Source organism: Calypte anna, chromosome 4A, assembly GCF_003957555.1.
Source record: "Calypte anna isolate BGI_N300 chromosome 4A, bCalAnn1_v1.p, whole genome shotgun sequence".
Classification (NCBI taxonomy): Eukaryota; Metazoa; Chordata; class Aves; order Apodiformes; family Trochilidae; genus Calypte; species Calypte anna.
In genome coordinates, this window is record NC_044248.1 from 30,815,666 (window position 1) to 30,841,502 (window position 25,837).

Here is a 25,837-nt window from a genome sequence, read left to right on the forward strand (position 1 = left end):
GTTCAAGTAAACTAGAAGTACCTATTGTTGCTGACACAAAGCATTTTCATCTTAGAAAACGTTGCAAAGAGGAATGGGGGTTTGTGATTTGTAACCACAACTGGAGGATAAATATAAACACAGTATCAGTTGTTAGTAGCATAATTATATATTTTACTGACAAAGATAGGTATTAATTTTCATATATATGTGAGACAATCTAATAAAGGTTTTAATAGAAAAACATCATTATCAAAGTTGTAACTTAGAAATTCATGAATTTCAAGAATAAGAAATGTTTCAGTAATTTCCATTGGAAGATTTATAATACTGTAAATATAATATTGATCCAGGCTTTGCTCTAAATTCATGCTGAGAATGGTATTTCCACGTTTCTTAAAGATTTTTTTTTTATTTATTTTTAATTTATTTAAAGATTAAAAATTTGGTATTTCTTTTGCCTAATTACATATTAACCTTTGACGTTTTCAAGAGTGTGTGAGTATAGTATAGTGTATAGTATAACCAGTTAGTTAATTTTTTTTTCCTATTTTACTAGTTGCTAAGCAGCTATGAATAATAAGTTCCTTGATTATAGTGGATCTTAGCTGTAATATTCCTGCTTTATTGGTCTGGCAGAATACAAATGATGTCTTTAGAGCTTCATACAATTCCACTGTTAACAACTGAACGGATTCACAAAAAGATCCTAACAGCAGTGTTTTCATATATGTGGTATTTTCACCGTGCTTATTAGGCTTGAATCAATTGTTTTATCTTGAATAAAACTGAAAACCCTCTTAATTTTTTAGAGGATTGTCTTTTCAAGTCAAGTCCTGTGTTGATTTCAGTGGTAAGAGAAACTGAGGCAAACTTAAGTTCTCTAACAATAAAGATCAATTAAAAATTATAGCTTACCAAAGTGTTTTTGATAGAGACATCTACATTTCTCTGTGACAATTGTGGCACTAAACTTCTGTTTAGATCTGATCTATGGATCAGAAAATCTGGAAAGGCTTTTGCAAGTACATTAATTTTTATTATGATAATAATGCAATATCTACATACTCCTATATATAGCCACAAAGTAATCTATATCCAAAAATCCAAAACCACTATGATTTTTTCAAATCAGCATTAGCCAGCTTTAAATATAGATTCAGTCTAAATGAAGCAAATACATTTGCATTTCTTATGGTTGCTTCTGGCATTGTGTGATAGATGTGCTAGATTGTTTTTGGTTTGGTGAGGGAAGGGTTGCAAAATTAGGTCAGATTTCTTTAGAAGAATGTATCCTGTGGTTATAAAGAAGCAGCTTAGCTAAGTGATTAGATATTTGTATAGATTAGATATTTGTACAAATATATGTAGACACATGCTCTAAGAAAGGCTTTCTGGGTCAAAAGCACTTGAAATGGATGAGGGAAAGATTCCTTATATGAACAGACTTCCCTAACTCATTATTAAAATGGAAGTTTAGTAGACTGCTTCCTGTGTTTCCTTCACTAATTTTGAATTAATAGTTTTATTTTGTGAACATTACTATGCAGACATTGGAAATAAAGCCTGAAAAGTTGGGGCTGGGTTATTTACATGAATATAATCAAGAGCACATTGGAAAGCGTGCTTGGAGTATTGGCAGCTGAGGAGGATGTTTTAGGAGTCTGTATATCAAATATTTGTACCACTTGGGGCTATTAACTGATTTACTTTCTCACATTCTGCTATTACTTATTCTGCTAGTAAGTATAATATACTTTAGTCAATGAGACCAGGGAGAAGGAAAGACCTTGTTTTGTCCTCAGCCAGCAAGATAGCATAAGCCAGTTGCTCAGCTCCTCCGTGCTCACTGGAAGGGGCAGCCTAACCTCTGTCAGGCTTATCTACAAATTCCAGCTGTTCTTCCAGCATGCAGTGTGAGATATTATTTAAAGCAAGACCTTGACATGTTATTTTACATAAGCTGTATGATTGACCTGCAAAGGCATACAGAAGTATCCTATTGTCCAGAGTGGGCATTTTGCCCTTACTGCACATTGTGACCAGAATAGACAATTGGTAAGTTTTTCTTGAACCTGACCCTGTTTCTATGCTACACAACATACAGCACAGACAAACTCTTGTCCCACCTTTTGGTTACCTATCAGTAGATAGATCCGATATAAATGAGGAAAACCCTGCTTGGAGATTGTAGTTTCTTTTTGGGAAAACTTGCCCACAAGTGAGAAATTATTCCAGAAAATTTCACAAAGATAACAGATCTTGTTCTGGGCATAGCCTGACAAACTTCTGCATAATACTTTCTATTATATTACTGTATTAGCCATGTGATTCCTAGATGGTGACTGTGAACTTTTATGTATGTGTGTACATACATACATTTATACACAAACACACTCTTTCCTCCTCCCCTTAATGTTCTTATTGTTTTATATTAACATGTTCTCCCTCTATTATCATAGCTTTTCCTTCAGAGTTTTAGAATAAGCAGCAGTTCAGATGGAAATTGTTTTTCCTGGGTTTTATTCCCCTATGTTCCTATACGAAATAGTGTCATGACAAGTGGAAGCTTAGGACTTGTACCCAGGATATATGCACATTTTTATCAATGTAGCTCACAGTTTAGCTGTCAGAGGTGATTATAAAGGTTATTTTATGAGTACTGTGATTTTTTAAATCTAATTTTACAAATATGAACTGATCAATGATTATAGAATCCACATAAAAAATTAACAACTGTTGGCACATGGTAAACTAAGGAAAATGTCCTTTTTTTGGTCATGAGTATTGTGAGACCTAATGCTACAAACCTGTTTCCCACCTTCTCCACAAAACATTGTCATGCCTCTCATTCAGAAAATTGCAGTAGAAAGATTAAATAGTTCTATAAAGATTTGTGGTCCTTCAAACTTGGAATGAATATCTGCCCAACTCTGTCTTTCCAATAAAATACAATAGAGAATATTTTCTTTTCTGACTGTATTAAATGTCAAATAAGGCTTTAATAATAAAAATTCAGAACTTCTCTTTCAGTGTTATATAGAAATTACTTTAACTCTTCCACCCCTCAGAAAAAGAAAAGTAAAAATACATGGAGAATTTATATTACTTTGATTTTGATGCAAATTATTTTGTAAGATCACTTTTGTTACAGAAGCTGTCAAACTACATATTTCTAGATCTCTGTTCACAAACACCATCTTGCCAATGTAGAAAACTATGTGAAATTCATTTTGAGTAACCTAACAGTGTTAAGTTCTATAACAAAAGATCCCATAGGATTATCTGTATTAGTACTGTCTGCATTAACAAATTGATCTCATACAAAACATGTGATGAGGTTTTTGGTTCAAGACAAAGCTTTTCGTTTGTGTCATTATTTGATTTTTATACATTTCAATATGTTTTTGTTCCTAAGGTCTGGGAATTGGGAACATGTTTTATGTTTTTTATGAAGATGGCATCAAAGTAATACAGCCAGTGGAATGTGAATTTCAGAGACATATTAAGCCTAGTGAAAAACTCCTTGGTTTTCAGGCAAGTTATTTTTTTTTATTTTATTTGTAGTGTTTTCTTAATTGAAGTTTTCTTTAAATAAGAATTTATTATTGCTAGTTTAGTGTTTTCTGCTTGACAAATTCTGACGTGTTATTATTAAGAAGAAGCTTATAATGGTGGACTCAAAATTTCCTTTGTTTTCCTTGCTCAAATTCAGATTTTCAATCTCTCTTTTAGACTGAATATTCCATTTATACTTTTCAAACCCTTTATTTTATTTGGCTGCCTTTCTATTTTCTCAGTCCTTCCTTCCAACAGCTCTCCTGCTCTTTATTTCTGGCTTTGTTGTTGTTTTTCTTCCCCCCAGTTAAGTGCTTTTCTGTGAGTCAGGGATTGATGCTCTATTAAATACACGATCTAAACTTATTATTTTTAATGGTTTCTTTTTCTTTACTGGATGTTTGTCTGTATTAAACTGTCAGCTATCATGAGGCAAGTCCCTGTCCTGATAAATGCTCTTATAGCCCACTGAAGTTAGAAGAAATGGTTGATGCTTTGACTCCAGCTTACAATTCATATAAGTAGTTTCAATAACTTTATTGTTAACAGATTTATAGCTGTTTTTACTAAAATCTGTGCATTTGTGGAGTAGTTTCTGTGTGTTGCATACATAAAAAGAAGTAGTGAATTCTCCACTTCCATTTGTTCTTCTGTTGTTTTTCCTTTATTGATAATCAAATTGCTAGCTGACATGATGCAGCTAGCACTGCAATGTTCTCACAGGAACACTTGGTGCTAGTCACCACAAAAAGACTTGTTCTATATGATCTATCACCTTTCAAAATAATAACTTTTTCTCATTATTTGGATTTGAATGGGTGACCTTGAAATACATAATAACCCATGAGCTATATACACTGGTTTTTTTCCCAACTACCTAAAGCCTACTGAAATAACATCAGAACCATCTCAATGGGATTTGCCTCTTGATTTATCATTATTGATGTCAAAGGCTGCTGTACTCAGCAGCAAGATTTATTTTAGTTTGAATAATTATGCTCTGAACTGCTAATCACACCTTGATTTTTGCTGCTTAAGTGAAATTAGGTTGGCACCGCCAAAAATAAGCCGAAGACATTCTTTATGGCTGTTTAGTTCAAAAGCTGATTATTTATGAAGTGTGTTACAGTTTTATTGGCCTAAAGTGCAGCCTACTTTTAAAGTGCATTTTTATTGAAATGTAATAATCAGGATGGATAAGACAATTTTTTTTCCTTCTTGTAGCTTTAAAATCTAAAATAACATAGTAATTATGTCCTTCACCCCCTCGGGGTTGGGGAAGGAAAAAAAAATAGACCAGGAAAGTAGGCTACTTGGTGACTTGCTTTTTAAAGTACATGTACATGTCCTCTTCTGGATATCTTTGGTTTGTGGGTAGGTGTGGTACATATACAGCCAGAAACTGAGCTTTTTTACCAAAATACATGTCATTTTGCCCATAAAATTCAACATTTCTACTTATTACCCTGAACACTGGAAACACCTTCCTGCACATAAGGTGGTTAATAAGTCTTTATTTATTTAATAAGTCTTTATTCTGAATAAAAAATATTTGGAAAATATGTCCTTATGTTTTTCTACTGCTAGAGACACCTGTGTTCATTTTGCATTCCAAAAAAAAAACCGAAAACAAAAAACAAACCCACAACTCATTAAGTAGTTTCAAGTAAAAAATTCTGAAATTAAAAAAAAAATATATTTAAGATTACTTTCCTCCTATAGGAAGGATGAAACAAGAATTTAAAAGAATTCTCTGCATATATTACTTATACAACTAAGTCAGCAGAAGTATATTCTGGAAAATGTAATTGACTGAAGCTTTAGACAACTGTTTCCTTCTTTGAAGAAAATTGTCCTCAAGCCTTTTCAGAAAATTCTCTAAGTAAGAATAATGAAATAAGCTAGTTTTGTTCCAGAATCAGATTTTTATTAAGATCACCATGGGATTATATAGCGTTAAGAGTTCATGCCCTAAGTTATTCATTAGTACTTCTCTTTGGCTCTGTCATATAAGTTTACTTAATAGAGAATATGTTGGATTACTGCATGTTATGAGGTGGCTTTACACAGCCTTCCACATCTAGAGCAGCTATCCCTAATGAAATATCCATCACTCATCTCTTAACATATACCAAAGGAAAATACCTGCTTGCTTAAGCTTCTTCCATTTCTTTTCACTTTTCTGAATTAGCTTTCCAAGTGATAAGTGAGGCCCCAGTAGACCCATTTCATTAACAGACATTTGCTAAAGTACAGGAACATTTCTAAAATCTGCAGCTCAGTTTAGGTACTAGCAGTGTTACAGAAAATGCCTGAGTATTACACAGGATACTGCAGTGTTCCTCCTCAGGTTTTCTGTTTGACTGCCAACCAAATAAATTGCCCTTAGCTGAGCTCCTGTAAAAGACTGAACTTCGTTTTTGATATATGGCATTGCATTGTGTTGTGAACAAATGTGGCAGTAGTTACAGAAGTATATATTTAGGTATACTAATTTTGTTAAAGGTAAATACAATTTTTCAATAACTATATGCCTGAGAACCCTTATCTAAATATTTAATTGCCTCTTAAGCAACTAAGCCTCAACACAGCAAATCACTTCAGTGTGTGTCTTACGTCGGAATCAATTAAGATTTCGTTGTGGTTATATTAAAGCAAAAATCTTACTGGATCATCATGGTTCAGAGAATATAAAGAGCCTTGTCCTTCCTAGAATGTCCTTACTCACTTGAATCTTCTAAATTAATATCTAATGAAAGTAGACTTTAATTAGACTGATAGTGACAGCTCTAAATGCATAGGAACAGAAACATTTCTGTTTCCTGATGCAGGTTATCATTAAGTTTACATCAGCATTGAGAGCTGTGTGAAACTTGTTGTCAAATAGATTCTTAACCATGGCCCTAATACAGATCTTCAGCCGTTAAATATCTTATCATTCTGAAGTGTTTGGTTCACTTTCCTCACCAATAAGCAACCTGTATTTATCTTCTGCAAATTGATAATATTCAAAGTCTTTAAATTGTAAGTCATATGCAAAAGTCCTTTTACTTTCCCTTCCCAAAAAAACCCAATTAGAATAATTATTTCAGGAGGCTGGAGATAGGAAAAGAAGCCATGGAAATGTGAGTTTGGTGAGACCAATAGAAATATCCTTTTGCTTCCAATATAACCCTGATTTCCTCTGCATTACAAGAACTAGTGCGTGGTTGGTATTGGGACCAGCATGGTTAAGGATCTTTACTGATGACATGGACAGAGAGACTGCACCCTCAGCAAGTTTGCTGATGACACCAAGTTATGTGGTGTGGCTGACACACTCGAGGGAAGGGAAGCCATCCAGAGGGACCTTGACAGGCTTGAGAGGTGGGCCCACACAAACTGCATGAAGTTCAACAAGGTCAGGTGCAAGGTCCTGCACTTGTGTTAGGGCAATTCCAAGCACATTTACAATCTGGGTAGGGACTGGATTGAGAATAGTCCCTAGGAGAACAACTTAGGGATGTTAGTTAATGAGAAGCTCAACATGAGCTGGCAATGTGCAGCTGCAGCCCAGAATGCCAACCACATCCTGGGCTGCACCAAAGGAGAGTGGCCAGCAGGTCAAGGGAGGTGATTGTCCCCTCCACTTCACTTATGTGAGACCACACCTGAAGTACTGGGTCCAGGTCTGGAGTCCCCAGTGTCAGAATGATATGGAGCTGTTGGAGGGAGCTGGGGTTGTTCAGCTTGGAGAAGGCTCCAAGGAGACCTCATAGCAGCCTTCCAGTACCTGAAAGGGGCCTAAAGAGGTATGTGGAGGGATTTTTTACAAGGGCATGTAGGCATAAGACAAAGGGGAATGATCTTAAAGTGAAAGAAAGTAGATTTAGGATAGACATGAAGAAGAAATACTTTAGTGTGAAGGAGAAACACTGGAACAGGTTGCCCAGAGTTTGGCTACTCCCTCCCTGGAAGTATTCAAGGCCAGGTTGGATGGGGCTTTGAGCATGCATTTTTAATACATGTTACTACTGTAACCTGTTCATGTTACCTTACTTTTAGGCAGTTATAGCATCAAAATTTCACTATACCATCCAAAGAACTTGGCTTAAGTCTTGTTAAAACAGAGAACCCTTGCATTAAGTGTAAGTTTATAAAGACAGAATTTGCATGTATAAATCTCCAAGTCCATGTTTTCTCTTGATAATTTCTTGCCCCATACTACCTTGAAAAGCTTTCTGTAAGAATTTATTTTCCTCCATCTGCTGACTTGTTACAGCGCAAATCACTTCTTGATTAAAAAATTCTAGAGGAAATAAAAACAATGGCATAAATTAATGTTTTATCAGATGTTAGCATTTTTTTTGAGAAACTAAATCAGAAAAAAGTGCTCAGATTTTAATTAGAAGAAGAAAATGGTGGGTTTGTACCTATTTTTTAAGGAGAAATTATTTTAACCCATTACTCATCCACTGGGGAAATTAATATAGAGCCTCAGAATTACTGCTTGTGATGTAAAAGAAATAAAAAGTGTCTAATTAGATACATCTTAACCTTTCAAAAGCAAGATTTCAGTTCCATTTATTGAAGCTGTTTCTGGGGCACCTAGATAAACGTGGGGTTTAATAACTAGAGAAATAACTGCACAAACCTATTCATGACAGGGAACTCTGTTTTGAAGGGGAATTTTGGTGCATAATTTTCAGTGTTACTTTGAAGATACACTTTTTTTTGCTTTTATTGTACTTTTTCAGGCTTTTGGGCAAAGTTAGAAATGGCATTGAATTATAGAAAATGATGACAACATAAATAATACTCTAGAACTAGCAAACTGTATTTCTATATGTAGACTTACTTTTTATTTAACATTTTTTTTATTTAAATCTGAGAAGGTGCCATGCTTTCTAAGTGCTGAATTTAAAGTGGAACTTGCTGTATTTCAAGGAAAGCAAGAAGGGAAAGCTTATGAATTACATAGATAATAAGAATCATGCCCTGCAGTTTATAATTCAACTACATTTGTGCATCCATATACATATATTAAATAAATATTTATATTACTTTTACCTTTACATAATGCTTAAAAATACATTTCAGTCAGTATTTTAAACGCAGATTCAGGAAATTGTTTAGGAAAGTGGCTGAACTCTAGATATATTTACAAGTGCTAAACTTACATCTTTTCCTATTCTGCTATTCTTCCCACAATGGGCGGTATGATTAGTACAATCTATATGATGCCATGTGAGAGAAACCTAAATTCCTTTAGCAGGAATTTGTGTTATTTTTGAATAAAATGTTGAGTAGATTTAGTAGAATTCACAGCACCAACACCTGGGATAAACTGAAGTGAGCGACTGAGGGGAATGACTGAAAAGAATGACACAATATGAAGTTATTATAAACATTGGTAGATACATTATTTGAAGAGATGTTCTTGTCAAGAGGAAGAAAGAGGATTGTGTAGAAAAATCTGGAAATAGTTATCTTTTTAGATAAAACATGGTACTAAGGCAGGACATATATAGAATAAATTTGAGATTAGTGAAACAACCTTTCAGTTGAAATGACAATGACACAGAAGGCAAAGGACAATAGATCATTGATCTGATTATTGCCCTTTTAATGTAGACAATTCATTTCATGCAGTGAAAAGCTTCCAGCCACATTTAAAAATGAGTTCCATTTGTTACCACACCTATCATTCTTTAAACAACTTCTCCCTTTAAACTATATGGCTTTATAGTCGTGCAAAATAATTCTTACTCTATTTATTTATTTATAATTTCTGCTGAACTTTCTGATCATGTGCCATCCCATGGTACCTGAATTTAGTAACTTTTCCTTATCAATGTGATTACTGATAGACCTTTCCTCAAAGCAATGGTTTTTGATGTCCTCTAAAGAAACTGTTAGAGCTGAAAATTGATTATTTTTTATTTTGGCATGAAAAGATTGAGCCCATTTTCTCAAATGTACATAGGAACAGCAGACCTAGAATGATGATACAGAAAAGTTGGTGTTGAAATGCTTTATCCTTTTAAAAATCATTGCTTAGTGCTGGCTATGTTGTTATTTTCCATGTTATTTTCCCCCTTCTATGTTAAATGAGTTTGACACTTTGAAACAGAATTCTTGTTGAAGATCTCATCAGCTCTTGCTGTACTATCGACACTGAGGTAATTATCTCCTGACATATAATTATTTTACACAGGAACCCGTTACTATGTATCAGACAGAGCATTCTAAATCAGGAATAATCAGCAGATGTTTGCTAAAAAGAAATTATAGCTAAGATTTAGTAAAATTGCCTCTTGAGATGAAAGAAAGAAAAATTAAAAGGGAAAAGAAGAATATGTCAGGGAAAACAACCAACCATGGCACATAGTGTTAATCTCCATTCAAGAATGTTTCTCAGGTCCTTGTTTTTTCATAAAGGGAATTTCTAAATCTGGTAACATACTTGCTCAAGTAACTTTTAATTTTGATAAAAGCAACCTTTCAATAGGAATAAATAGCTACAAATAGATATATAGAAATAGAAATATATATATGATGTGGGAATATATTTATATAGAAAATTAAATAGTGAGCATGTAAACTATAGATAGCTATTTTGAGTGAGAGTTGAGTAAGAGCATACTTAAAGACATGTATTGTGACATATGTACATCATATATGAATTCACTGAAGTAAACAGGAATTCTCATTTTGTTTCAAATCCACCCTTTCACAAGGATAGAGGGGAAGAAAGGGAAGGAATTAGAATAAGAAGCCATTTGATTTGTATTGGGTTAACACTAATGTGGTGGGCTGTAAGAATGTCTTACGGCGGAAGTAACCAAATTTCTTGACCTTTGAAGGAACAAATCAGTGCTCTATATGACTAAAAAAGCAGATCCCTCTAGCTGCAGTTGCTGGTTTGCCCTTATGCCAGGTGATAGCAGCACCACGCTTCCTCCTCTTCTTCTCCATTCATACATTATCACCTTCCCAATTTAGTATTTGCCTACCTTACTTCTGTGTTCTCAGATGTGAGTGTAAGGCATGCCTACAACTGCCTGCCTTTCCAAAATCCTGTGATGGTGCAGGTGGGGAAGCAGCGAGATACTGCACACTAACAAGGCACAATTGTGTGTCTGAGTTTTCTGTTTTTAAGGCCTCCTGGCTCTTGCTCACTTTATTTCTATGCATGTTATTGTTTCAAACAGGTTTTTTTCTCAGGACAAGAGTGGTAACAGCCTGCAAGTCTAGAAAACATAAAAAAACCTGGTGTATGGTTTCTACTAAAGTGCTTGTGAGCTGTTTAGTGCTTACAACATGCAGTTTGGCTTGCATCAGTCTGCACCCTAATGTTGCCTGTACTTTTCTCTTCCCTAATTTTTTTATAAGTTTATTTTACGGATAAAAATGGAGAGTATAATTTGTCTTTCCTTTGCATTGTTGACTGTTTTGCCACTTAACACTTTCCCTGTATTTGTTGAATTACAGGATGAAGTTTGTCCCAAAGCCGATGGAGATCCTGTTCAGCGGTGTGTATGGGCAACTGCTGTTAATGTAAAAGACAAGTTCATTTATGTAACTCAGCCCACACTTGACAGAGTTCTCATTGTTGATGTTCAGTCTCAGAAAGTTGTGCAGGTATTTATGTCTTATTTTTCAGTTAATATCTTGTCTGGACACAATTTAAGCTTTTCCTTCATATTAACAATAAAATAAAAAAATGCAGTTAGCTTGATAGTAGACATACTATCTAGAAAAAAGGTCATCCACTTTTGACATTTAGCAGCAGTTTATGTTTAATGACTGTTCCTGTCAAATAACTGGGAGAGAGATAACATAAAAATAGGTCTTATGAATATTAATCAAGTAGTTGAGGAAATTAGTTCTTTGGCAAGCTTGTGGCTTGAGATACTTTTCACTTGAAAATGAAGATTCATTAAAACAGAGTCTATTACAGAAATGTATCTTACCAGTTTTGATAGGAAAGGTCAGGGTGTTAGGTCTGGCTACAGAAGGTGGAGGACTGTTGTTCAGTATGCTTTTAGAAAGAAATTAGTAGGATCATGGACTGTCCAAGACTGCTCTTAGCCAAGAGACTGTGAATTCAAATTTCTTCTCTATTACTCTCTACTGTGTAGGTAGCAGGATCAGTTTCTCCGTCTCTGGGATGCTGGAGATGATTCCTAGTCAAAATAATTCATTGGATAAAAGAGAGATTGATCTTCTAATACAGTGATCAATGTACTGATAAAGTTTGTTGAGGACCAAGGTACAAGGCAATGCTAAAGTGCATACTAGTTTTTTGACACTGTATAGTTTGTTCAGAAGAGCCTTACAGAGTCACAATATAATCCAAACGTTAAGTAGTCTCACTTGTATAGAGTGAAAATTCAAAGTTTAGTTGTCATCATTCAAATTAAATGCTGTAACAACTGTACTCTTATTTCTCTCTCTCTCGCTCTTTTTCTTTCCTTTATGTTTCTGGTGGTATCAATTATATCATTGTACTATGAGGTTAAGTAGAGGATTTACACGAGAACAGATTTTAGTCTGAAATTGTTAAAGGCGTGAAAAAGCATTTAGAAAACAATATCTGCAAACTCAAATGCTAAAAATGTATTTTCTGAAGACAATATTTAGTCTTAAAATATTTGTGTTAACAAGTCATATGGAAAAGGCATAATTGTATGGGTTTTGTTGTTGTTTTCTCCCTTGTATTCCTACCATATTACACTTGCAATGGAAAAAAAATCAGTTATAGTTATGGACTGTCTTAAGCTTTTGTCAGCAGATAATGGGCTTGTTTTTTGGATGAGTTTATGTATTCATGGGGTGCTTTTTTGTTTTTAAAGTACATTGTAGATCATATAAAATCTTGAAATGTACTTTAAAAGCATCTTTTTTCTTTTTCTGAAAAAAAAAAAAAATAATTCCTGGGCAAAGACCTCTGGGGATAGTTAATAAGTTGTCAATAATACTTACTTGATTCTCAGAAGAAAGGGTGCTTGTATGTGAAATTGTTAAAGAGTTTTGAAACCACACTGGGTGTTCTGATTCAAATTTCAGTCATATGAATGTGTCTGATATCTACAGTGTTACTTATAGCATCATCACATTCCTGATAAACAGATGTTCTTTACCTAAACAAAACAGGGATTTTTAAATAAGAAAACCAATCTGAATTATTAATGAAGTGTTTAAATAGAGCTTTTCTTGATGTCTTTTGCCTTTTTCATGGGTAAATCAAAGACAAACTTCAATGTATAGATTATATACTGTATAGTAGGCTCCAGTGATACCCTATTGTGGCCTTCCAGAGCTTAAAGGGGGCTTATAAGAAAGATGGGAACAGATTTATTTAATAAAGCCTGTAGTATTCAGGTCAGGGTTAATGGTTTTAAAGTAAAAGATATAAAGAAGTAATTTTTATGATGAGAGTGGTGGAATACTGGAACATGTTGTTCAGAGGGGTGGCAGATGCCCCATTCCTGGAAACATTCAAGGTCAGGTTGGCCAGGGCTCTGAGCAACCTGATCCATCTGAAGATGTCCCTGCTCACTGCAGGAGGGCTGGACTAGATGACCTTTAAAGATCCCTACTAACCTCAATCATTCTATAATTCTTTTATATTAGTATACATATTTATTACATATATTAATGTATAATTTAAAAATTCATAACAAACGGTAATTTTATGATTACATTTACTTGATAAATAATTCCAATTTAAATATTTTTGCATTCTTTAAACACCTGCATTTTCTGCCATCTATATTCTGTGTCAGCTGGCTCACCTGACACATCTTGCATAAAACGTGACCTATCCAGATGGTGACAGATGATAAAATGTTGTATTCAAAAGTAGATAATAAAAACTTCATAATTTTTGATAGTTTAATTTTGGGGGTTTTTTTTGTTTGTTTGTTTTTTGTGTTTGGTTGTTTTTTTGTTTTTTTTTTTTTTGTTATATTGAGCTTGTCATATCAAAGTAGAGATGAACTAAGTGAAAAATGAATTTTTGTTGTTTTGAAAACAGGACTTTACAGCCAATTCAATATATTTAATCAGGAAGAGCCTGAAAAAAAAGTCTTATTGCAGTCCACAGATCTGAAGGACTGGAATCTCTAGCAATGGTTTCCCTGGTCTCTGGCTGAAATTCATGTATCATCTTCCTTTCCTACAGATTATGGATGGAATACCAATTTGAGTACATTTATTAGCATTTAGACTTCAATGCAAGAGCATGCTATGCCTTTTGAGCTCATTGAAAAATATTAGAGAAGCTGGAGTTTCTTCTAAACTCAGGATCTGTATGGAATTCGCCTTCAGTTACATTGGTTATTAGTTTACTCAGTACTATTAACTGAGTGTTTAGAGATACTTACCCCAATGATGTATACTAATTAAAAGCAAAATTCAATAAATTAGCCACTAATTAAAATTACATCTCCCTCTCCCAGAAATATGTAAAGAAAGTCTCCAGTTTTTGGGAGGATTTAGATTCGTGTTCTATCACATAAATATTCAAGATTCAGTAATGAGCCGAAAATACAGGGTGCCTAGATGTTACACAGAGCTTCATGCACTGTCTGAACTTAGCAAATATATTAAGCTAAAACTGGGTATTCCACAATCCTTCATGCCAAACCAGTGAAAAACAACTTTCACTTCCAAATAAATTTTACTTTGAGTGACAGGCTAGCATTGCTTTTCAATTACTTCAATAATATCCAGATTGTGAACATCAGGAAACATAGAATAAGATTTATCCAATCTGTAGAAACCTTTGAAGGAATGAAAGCCTCAGTTTTGATGGTTATAGGATGTTTACATACTAGTGATAAGTTATCTTTCCATTTCACAATACTTTATACAGGCATTTGGTTAGACTATATGTGTAAAGAATGAATTGATTAAGTAATTAAACCAAACATGTAGTCACTTTTGGGCACCTGAGAATAATTTCTGCTATATTTTGCTGAGCTGAAAATTATTTCATTGGATACACTTAGGCAAATACATAGGAAAAGTATTATAGGACTTGGTCTGTGTCTAGCTTAACCATGTTGGTATTGAAAAACCCACAACTTTAAGACAAGCTAAAGTATTTGCAAACAAACGATAAAAGCACAAAACCTCTACAATCTTTTACACATTGTCTAAAACTATAAAAAATAAAACCACTGTTTATTCACTTTTGGCTCACAGAAATCAGGCTAATTTGGAATTTAGTGACAAGTCAAGAGACTATCTATATTCAGCACTTTGTATAACAAGCATGGCCCTGTCTTCCTTATCTTTTAGCAGTAAGCATTTATTTTTGGTTTTGATTTTGCAAGCAGCAAGAGTTTCACTAAACATTAAATATTGCTCTGTTCACATGATTATCACATGCACAAACACTGGTAGAAGCAGGAAGCAAAAGAGAGAGTTTAATCTGTCAGTCAGATCAGTACTGTCTACAGTACTGTGGCGTACAGAAAAAAAAAATTAATTTTTGAAAAAAAAAAATTTCATGAATGAGAGCATTTTGCTTACTTAGACTGCCTTTTCTCTAAATATTCTTTAATATAGGGGGCACTATTTATATTTTAACAATTTCCAGACTGTATTTTAAAGAAGAAAACACCTGCTCAAATCAAGTTTTCAGAAATGCATACCTTTGTAGGAATGAATGTGGAGAAAAATTCATATTTTGAAAGTGAACAGCACTCTAATAAAAATTCTGTAAAGTTTTAAAAAAACTTAATAAAACTAAGAGGGTATTTGAAGGGGCTATACATTGGGTATCCATGCTGTTTTCTGTGTTAAAAAAAATGTTGATTTTGGTTTTGCTTATTATGATGTTTTCTCTGTCATCTCATACTGCTCTTTGTGTTATATTTATTCCTTTCTACTATGGAAATTAACAAAAAAGGTGTGTATACAGGTGCATAAACTAGATTTAAGGATGTTTTTTTCTGCCAGCTACATTTATCCAAATTAACACTTAAAAAAACATTCTAGAGGAGACTTAATTGAAATGTTCTGGAAACATGGATGGTCTGGTTTTAGAGATACATGTAGACCTGTTGATTTAGCCAGGCAATTCTTATTATAAAGCTAAGACAAGTATTTGCTTTCATTTGTAAATTCTTGACAGCAAGCACTGTCACCCACAACTGCCCAATATTGCTTAGCAGCACAGCATTAACTGGGGTGGCTTAGAGGTGTGCTGAACTATATGGAGCTTGTGGTTGTTCAGTCCTCACTGTGCAGCCTGGCTAGCTAGAGACAGCTCTGAAGGCCTCTTTCCAAGACCTTCAGCTCCTTTCTGCTGTTTCCTCCTCTCTTGAGATATATATTACCTGTGCTTGATTCCACAGCCAGTTCCTTCTCCTTCTCCCGGCAGTGTCACAGCCCAGACCCTGAACATAGCTGGCACTCATCTAGCAGAACATGTATGGATCAGACCTTCTGTCTGGGGAAGCCAAATGGAAATTTGACACACCCAAACAAATTAGCTGTCAAATATTAGAGTATTATTTCAGACAACTTATTTTCTAGCCTGTAGCAGAAAAATGTTATCAAACACAAATGACTTTTTCCAAGGGGTATCCTTCTGGTTGTCAATGAGCCAGTGAGCAACCTGGCTTGATTTTCCATTTTAAAAGCGAAAAAACAAATTCTGCTTAGATGAGGCTGTGGCTTGCAACACCTCAGGAGTACAGTTAAGTATTATCGGCAGTCTGAGCCAGCCATTAGTGTATTATCTTGAGGATCTACATCATTAGTTTAAATTAGGTTCACTTAATTAGCCAGCTGGTATTCTTCTTGACAAACTGATAAACCTGCTGTGCTTTATGGTTCTGTAATGGTGAGACTGCAAAACAATTTCCTCTTATTTTTTCTGCTTTAATGATGAAAACAGAAAGGCAATCCCCCCAGTTGTTTACCTCATGCAGAATGTCTCTTAATCAAATATGCTGTCCTCCCATTTTGTACATTTGAAATCTTCAGCTCTCCTCATAACAAAGTGTAGAGCTCAACTGCCTAAGACATTTGTGGTTTCAGTGCACAGTGCTCAAGGTTGTAGGGAAAATCCTTTGATTCTGATCACAAGTCTACTAAAAGTAGCAGCTGTAATTGAAAAACATATGAAAACAATCTTTTCAACTTCAACAGAATGTACTCAGTTTAGCATGGACAGTATTGAGTGTAGCAACATGATGTTGGCTTTATGCAGGACTGTGTAATAATGTCTTTCGGAATATGGCTTGAGACTAATCTAAACTTTTAGTTATTTTGCACTGTGTTGTAGTTTTTAAACTGACGTATAAAGTGAGAGTGATTATAAGAAAGGAAGATAAGTACTTTTTTACCTGATTTAACACCTTTGTTTTCAGCTTAATAGGTTCTGTATAATGTAATTTTGATGACGAATGTTACAGCACATAATGAGTAAAAATTACTTTTTCAGCAGTGCAGTATCTTTGAGTTAATCAGAGAGCTTTTCAACAATTGACAATGTAATTTTTAAATACAATCTGACAATATTAGGAAGAGCGTGTTCAGTCATTTTAGTTCAAGCCCATGTGTTATTTTTCTTTTGAAAATGTGACAGAAACTAAGGTTTTCTGGTTTTATTGTGCTTCAGACAGTAAGTACTGATCCTGTTCCAGTGAAACTACACTATGATAAATCCCATGATCAAGTCTGGGTGCTGAGCTGGGGAAACATGGAGAAGAATTCACCAACTTTGCAGGTGAGGCAATCAGAATTATTATATCCAAGAAAATCTAGACAAGTTCAACTTTTGTGTAATTGCAGCATTTTGTATGTTTTCTTTTAAACACCATTACCCCTACTCTGTCCCCTAGGGGCAGTGAAAGTATTTCAGGTAACCAGAATTAAAAATCAGACAACTGACTTCGCTAAAAAAGAGAATATTTTCAACACCTCACTCAGAAGTGACAATGCTGTATTGACAGAAGGATAAGGGGTAGAGCTGAAATCAGCAGCATGCTATTGTCAGTCCTTTGAAAGCAAAGTGCTGCTGTTTATCGTGATTTTTCCCCTAATTAGAGGATAAAGCAAATTTTATGCATATATTCTATTTCACTAAAATTGTATTGATGTTCTGGAGGTGACGAGCTCCATCTTGTTGCTTTTTTCAAATGCAAAATATTAAAAAACTTCACTTTACTCTGAGCAGTGGCAAACCTCAGGACAGTCCCCAAAGAAACATTTCGAGAAGCTGCACTTCCTACTTTTGCTCTTACTTATTTAAAGCAATTGCTTTGAGAATATCATAATCGTCTTTATGACTCCATTTCAAAATTACTTTTCAGCTTATTTTCCTTTTCTTTTAGAAGTTAATGAAATCTTTATGTATTTAAAAATACATACATGTAACATAAAGAATAAGAGAAATTTAAATGCAGGGCTCAAACAGAAAAACGAGCAACATTTTTGAAAACACCTTTTTAGCACCTACAGAATCTTCATAACTGTGAGTATTGAAGGTAATTTGTGGGAGTTGAGCTGTTACATCTCCCAAGTAAATGATTACTGAGTCTTAGCAAGTTCTAAAGTGACTGATCTTGACTCTTATTTTGTCTTGCACTATAAATAATAGATTGGTTTCCTATCTTTAATCTGCTCTCAAGTGCATGTATGTGAATGTTGTAGTGACTATCACAAAGACGTTTACCTTTTATTTACCTATAAACATTTATCTGAGGGAAGGTCCAAGATCTGGGGATTCAAAGCAAACTGGTTCATAACAACCCAAGGGATGTAAACTCATAACAATCTCTCCTGAAACAAGTGTGTGGTTGATTTACCTCATGAATGACAAGAATTGGATGTGTGCATGGCCATAGCTTCTTGTGGATCATTTGCTGGCATCTTATCTTTTCACTCTGGTTGAAGGGCTTAAGAAATTTAATCTCATTCTAGGATGTACTATAAAAAAAAAAAAAAAAAAAGATGTAAACAAAACTGTAGTTTGCACTAGGAATTGCTAGAAATTTTAGTGATATAAATGAATAAATATGGACTCAATGGTAGGAAAGAAAGAGCAAAAAGTAAATATGAAAATGAAGTGTTCAGGTAATAATTCTCTGTAAATTTGTAATCTCTGTAATTCTGACCAGCTTTATTCACTGTAATTTCTGTTTTATTTCTTGGTAATTGAAGAATATAAAAGATGAAATACAGAGACAATGCTGTATTAGGTTTATTTGTGTAGATGAATTTTTTAGGTGTATTTTTGTAGTTTATAAGTGTTACTTTATGTAGGTGATTACACAAGCCAGTGGGAGTGTTTCTCATCACACGGTCCATACTCAGCCAGTCGGAAAGCAGTTTGACAGAGTGGATGACTTTTTCATTCCAGTTACAACTCTCATCATTAACCATATAAGGTAAGTTTTAATTGAATTATTAAATTTCAAATTAGTTATAACATTGTCTCCAAAGAAAATATCATTTTATAACCTTGAAAATCTGTGACCCCACCACCTACTTCAATATTGGAATGCAACACCCTTCTTCTTAAACAAACTAAATGTGAGTTTTATTGAAAACAAGTTAGATAACAGAATAAATACATTTATTAGAGATTTGCTTCCTTATCTTACCAAGTGTTCAAAAGCTTCACTGGTCTGTGTATTAAAATTGAGATGTACTACCAACTGGGATTTTCTTGAGGAATTGCTATTGTAGTAGTCAGACAATTGTTTAAAATTTGTAAATAATACTTCCTAATTTCTTCTGCTTACAGCAGTTGACATATATACTATTTTCTCTATTGTATTACATGTATGTTGTATTGGAGTTACTCTCTTGATTAACAGACCAGAAAAAAGAATTTTTGCAATTTTAATTCCAAATTGTGATACAATACAACAACTCGCTATGAACTGGCTTCTCCTGCTGAGTAATTTCTTTCTACCTACTTTTTGTTCATCAGGATCTCTGTTTGTAAAACAGATTTTGGCTGGGAATCAATAGGACAAGGGGCAATGCCCACAAACTGGAACACAGGCAGTTCAGTTTAAACATGAGGAGAACCTTTACTGTGAGGGTGACAGCACTGGCACAGTCTGCCCAGGGAGGCTGTGGAGTCCCCTTCTCTGGAGACATTCAAAACCTGCCAGGATTCAATCCTCTGCAATGTGCTCTAGGCAATCCTGCTTTAGTAGGGGTTGGACTAGATGACCTCTAGTGGTCCCTTCCAGCTCCAATGGTGCTGTGATAATTTCTGTTTAGGTGCATGAATAAATCTTGTCTTATTTTATGGGTGCTGAGTAAGTGATGTCAAAATAGTTTATATTTTTATGCATGCCAGGAAATACTGAAAATTCTTGGGAATTATTAAGATCTCTTCCAATGCTCCAATGCTAGCCATTCTATGATTTTGTTAATATTGGACAAGTGACTACAGGTGTATAATAAACATGAGCATCAGTTCAGGCCTAGTATAATTATCTTGTGACCTTTGCTTTTTTTTTTTTTTTTTTTTTTTTTTTGCTGTTCGCATGTCGAAATGAGACTAAAAGGAATTTCTAAAAGCCTGAAGTAGCTTGCCAAAACTATATATTTTGGGTTTTAACAGCAATAACTGTACACATGAGCTTACCTGAAATGTAGACAATGTTATTTTAATTTTCTAAAAAGCTACGTAATTCTAATTGCCTTTTCTATAAAAGAAAAAAATAAAATAAATAAAATAAAAACAACAAACAAAACAAAACACTACTATGTAGGGAAATACAGTATTTTTTATTTTTTGTGTATTCTTTCAAGACCTACTTGTATAAAATTAGCCAGTCTAAAGAATGTGCGTGACCTTCAACTACTTTTATTATTTTTGTTGTTTAAAAATAAATTGTGACCAGTGTGTTGGGAAAGGTTTTAATTTACTATATTTATCAAATTAGTAGCAATGTCGAGAAAACTGTCTAGAAAATCTAACTATTCACCAGTTAACAATAAACATTTTTTGTTAAGGATGTTAGTCAACATAAAGCTCCATGTGTATTGTTCTTTGGTGTATATACCAGTGAAGGGAGCATTTTATGGAGTATTTTGTGGATAGCAAAAAGCAGCTGCAAAAGAAATAACCCCAGTAGCTTAGTTCGTTGCTTGGAGTAAACTGCTCAAGGGCCCTATTTACTCTTTGTTAGGAGTCAGTTCTCTTTGACCATGCATGGAGTTTCCTGTGGCTTTTCATGAGTTGCCTGTGCCAACTGGTCATAGTGCAATGCACAGAAATTCTTTGTCAGCAACGAAAAAGAGGCTGTGGCAAAAAACCCAGTAACTGCTATAAGTTTGCCCAGGCTTGTTTTTGAAGTTTGAAGAAATATATATCTTGCATATCTTGGAAAAAAAAGCCCATCCTGCTGCTATCATTGAATTTGTTTTACCTCTGACATGTGCATTCACTGCCAGTATGTGTTGAATCATACCAAAAGAATGGATGTGAATCGTTATTTTTATGCACATCATGCACGTGTTTTCAGTGAACACAGCTTGAAACAAAAATCTCGTCTTCCCCTGACTTGTGTTGAAAAGTTATCAGACACTATGGCCACAAAAGCGGACAGGATGAGATCTGTTTATCTATAGTAAATGATACAAATCCCAAGGCTGGCTTTTTTTCAGTTGTTACTCAGGCAAATGTATACAGGGCTTATTCCTTTTGTAGATACACCTTTTACGATTTGAATATATCTGTTTTCAATAATTGGCCTTACACATTCACTGAGAAGAAAATTTATTCAGTGAGCTATTTTTTGTGCCAAAGCAGTTCATAGAAACCAATGATCTTGTCCTTAATTGTCTGCTAATACCACTCTTTATCATAAAAATAGATGATTGCAATTATTATGTGTGATAACTACAAAAAGATGACTTGTACAGTAATCATGGAAATATATTTTTGGAAGCCTAAGGAGCAGAAAGGCTGATTATTTCAGTTCCACTGTTCATAAATCAAAGTGAATAAAAGGTAATAGGAATAAATTAAGTTCTATCATTAAATTTCTGTAAAATGTTTCAAAAGCAATATTAAATGAACTCACTGTAGTGGAGGATCTCTAACTTTTTAGATGATTTAATTTTTCAGCAAGTATTTTATATGTCATATAGTTACTTGACCTAACAAGCTGAAGAATGGGCAATTAACTCATTCATGAGATGGTTCAGGGTTTGAACAGTGTTAAAATATTCACATTTTCAGTTCTTCTCTTTTATTTCTCTGTTGTGTATGATAATAGGGGAAGAAGTCATTCTAAATATTATGCTTTATCCACTTGCACAAAACATTCCAAAAACTAAGCTTTTCTTTAAGAGGTAACTGGAATGTGCTGCCAAGGCATTCATGTGAACCCTCTTAAATGAAATCCATGCAGGGTGATGATTCAGTAAATTCACATTTCAATCTGCAGTTTAAGCCCCTACAGAGCCATGAAGTAGCTGAAGGGCTGTGAAAGCACCTTCAGTATTTCTATGCAAATAAGCAAATAGAAAATATTAATTTGCTGGAAAAAAAATCCTACATTATCAGAAAGAACTTTAAGTTTGGTGGCTTGTAAATCAAACAATGTAACTGGTAAATGCTGAGTCAGTCTTTAAGCATCAACAAAAGAGGTAGAATTAATTTGGGGGCATTGTGAATTTTTTTCACAATGTGATTTAGCTCAAAGATAAATGACAATTTAAACTTTTACAAGTTCATTTAACAAGACAGATGTATAGAAAGTTTGAAACAGCTCTTGGTCATCAAGCTATATATATATGTATATATATAGTGTTACAGGGGAAATAACTTGAAAGCTTGAGGAGTAGGAGAAAGAAGTTCAATAGTACCATGGCAAGCAGAAGAGATCTAGAAACTATCTATGATGTCTGATAATGACTGTGGAGAATCTATCAATGAAACCTACATGGTAGCACAGCACATAAAGGAAAACCATCTGGCTTGGGGGTTCACTCCGCAGTCTCCCATGCTATTAACTGTGTCTTTGTGAGAGTAGTGCTAAATGGAAACCTTGTAGGCATTTTTTCCCCTCTTTGCTCCCTTCTGGTCCATAATCTGTTGTTTTTAGAAAAGCAGTTCACAGAAACTTTTGGAGGGATGGAGGGGAGATAGTATAAAGTAATTTTGTACATCTTTTTATTTTATTTTTTTATTTTCCTTTAAGCAGTGGATTTTACAGCATCTTTTATTTCAGAGGAAATATGAAAAATGAAAGATCTATAGATTTAGTTCAGACATTTTAAATGCTCTGAACCTTACTTTATTCAACTACCACCGTTTGCAGCTGCAGCTACTGTTGAAATGAGTGCCTGTTCACCTTCACTGTATCAGACCTGTTTTTGACACTTCATTCCTCCTCTGTTCACTTATCCCTGCCTAAGAAGCTAGGAGTCCATAAATGGAGCCACTGCACATCTTCAGACATGGAAACTCCAAATCCTTTACATGCATGCAAGGTTGCCATGTGTCCGTACTTACACTTGATCTGTATCTTCCTTCAGCTCAGTTCTTATGGTCTAATGTAAATGGACCTGTGTTTGAAGCTTTTATTATGTGCTAGGCAATAAGAATTCCTATCTGTGTTTGTGGAAAAACACAGAAGTTATTAAGTAAGCGGCAGCACTCCACAAACTCCACAAACAAGCTGTCACTGAAATCTGCAAAGACCTCATGTTCTAAAGTACCATTTGACATCTTTTTAAACATGGTTAGTTTAGAATTCAAGTTCAAAATACTTTGCATTTTACCATTTATGGTAATTGGAAATTTAATAATTAATTGCACATTAAAATGTGGATAAAATGAAAATATTTTAATAATGTACCAAAATTTGTGATTGTTTCTAACTTTGCAATACATATGTATGCACACACACGCTCACACACATATAAATGAGAATACAATATTAAAAACTATTCTTCTGGAATCAGTTGTCCTGCATGCCTTTTTCCATGGCAGCGGACAATACAATGCAAATGCTGCTAAACCAATTTACTGGCAAGCAGATAAACTACAAACTACAAGGTTCTGCACCCGTGTTGAGGCAATCCCATGCATGAATGTAGGCTGGGAGGAGAAAGGATTGTGGACAGCCCTGAGGAGAAGGACTTGGGGGCAGTAGTGGACCAGAAGCTCAAGATGAGCTGTCAATGTGAGCTTGCAGCTCAGAGACCCAACCACATCCTGGGCTGCATCAATAGAAGGAGAGACAGCTGGTTGAGGGAGGTGATTCTCCCCCTCTGCTCTGCTCTTGAGACCCCACCTGGATCCAGTTCTGGAGTCCTCAGAATGAGAAGGACACAAAGCTCCTGGAACTTGTCCAGAGGAGAGAGCCACTACAATGATCCGAGGGCTGAAGCACCTCCCCTATGAAGCCAGGCTGAAGGAGTTGGGGTTGTTCAGCCTGGAGAAGAGGAGGCTCTGAGGTGATGTTATATCAGCTTTCCAATATTTTGGGCCCAAGAGGGCCTACAACAAAGCTGGGGTAAGGCTTTTTACATGTGTGTGTAGTGAGAGGACAAGGGGAAATGATTTAAATCTTGAAGAGGGGAGATTAAGGTTAGACACTAGGAAAAAAATCTGTCCTGTGAGGGTAGTGAGATGCTAGCACAGGTTGCTGAAGGAACTCATGGCCTCTCCCTGCCTGGAAGTGTTCAAGGCCAGGCTGGATGGGGCCTTGAGCAACCGTGGCTAGTGGGAGGTGTCCCTGCCCATGCAGGGGGATTGGAACTGGATGATCTTTATGGTCCCTTCCAACCCTAGTAATTCTATGACTCTATGAAATAATTTTTTGAAAGATTGTATCACTTGTGATTTTTCTGCATGAGTGGAAACCATTACAGTACAAATGAGGAATTTGTTGGTGCTACTTACAATGTTATTTACTTTGGCTCAGAAGCATTAACATTGTGGCACTCATTTTTTAGAGTCTAGAGTGGATTTTATTAAATATGATGTAGGATAAACTCAGAAACTATGCTTAAATTATTGCCCATTCCTGAAAGCTTAATAATACTAAAAAATATTTATTTTATAACCATTCCTGACTCTGTTGTTTATTTAATAGGAGTGAAATTTTTTAATTCAAATTCAAACTCTTGAGCACAAAGCTTCACTGGAAGGGATCCCTCTAGTATCATTTCTCAGAATTCATTCAAGGTCTTATAGAAATGACACTTCTTCCGCTCTGTTTTGCATTGCCCGTCTTGAAGTTCTTGATACCTTTGTTTTTCCAAATAGTGGTGGGTATGTGCTGAGAGAAAAAAAGAATCAGTCTAGTATGCTTGTCCATTATTGACTGTGGGGTCTGCCATCCAACTTAAATCCTCTCTACACTGAATTCCCTCACAGAGAAAGGATATAAAGAAAACATATTCACTTCTAGGAGGTATGTACAAAGCAGTAGCAAAAAACAATAAAGAACTTCAGTGCTTCCACAAGAAATCTGTGAATATCAATACCCGGAATCTTAGAATACTTAGCATAAGGATGCCAAGATGCATTCATTCATTCAGATCTCTGAATGAAAACCTCTTCTGTTTCAGTATGTTTTAGGTTCTAATCAGGAATTTCAACATTACTCAGACAATCGATACCCAAAGATTTAAAACTGTTGGTTTCATGGATCTTAGAAGTGAATTAATATATGGTGATTTATATTTCTGAATTAATATATGGTGATTTATATTTCTTTGCAGCAGTATTATCAAGTAAACTTGTAAAGTGTATATGACTTTTGATGGATCAGACCTCTGCTAGCATCTGGTTTTTGTCCTACAAATGTATTCCTAATTCTACATCTACAAGAAAGAATAAAAATACTATTTAATTTTATCAGAAAACAGTCATCTATATATTAATTTTCTCTTTCCTCCCACATATTTTGTTAATTTAAGAGAATTCCTTTTGTACAGACATTTTTTTCTTTTGATTGGGAAGATATGGATGAGATATTTAGTGTGCAGGTCTGTAAGAACTCAGAAACCTGAAGCTTTCAAAATCCAAAATTTCTTCCCAAGCAAGAGTGTAACAAAATAGTCAGTATTTTAGAAAATGAGACCTGCCATCAAATTTTGTTATTCATCAGAACTGACCTTTGCATTAATTTTGCAGAACTGAGAATGAAGTGATGATTGATTTTACACTAAAATTACTCATTTTCCATAAGAATGGTACCACAATCTTCTATTTTAGTTTTCTTTTTGTCAATGCTTAGCCCCATTCCTATTTGTTAATACTTCCAAGGTACTTTATCACAGTTGCATGTTACTGTTGCAAATGTTATTTATA

At 34.7% G+C, this 25,837-nt stretch overlaps 1 protein-coding gene across 1 annotated transcript in view; it reads left to right on the plus strand.

Moving 5' to 3' along the window:
* Positions 1–25,837, plus strand: part of FSTL5 (follistatin like 5) — a 253,234-nt gene that overhangs the window by 217,856 nt on the left and 9,541 nt on the right. Inside the window, 4 exon segments of the mRNA XM_008493813.2 lie at positions 3,398–3,516; positions 11,011–11,160; positions 17,159–17,266; positions 18,805–18,929. Of these exon segments, the coding sequence (XP_008492035.2) occupies positions 3,398–3,516; positions 11,011–11,160; positions 17,159–17,266; positions 18,805–18,929 (502 nt within the window).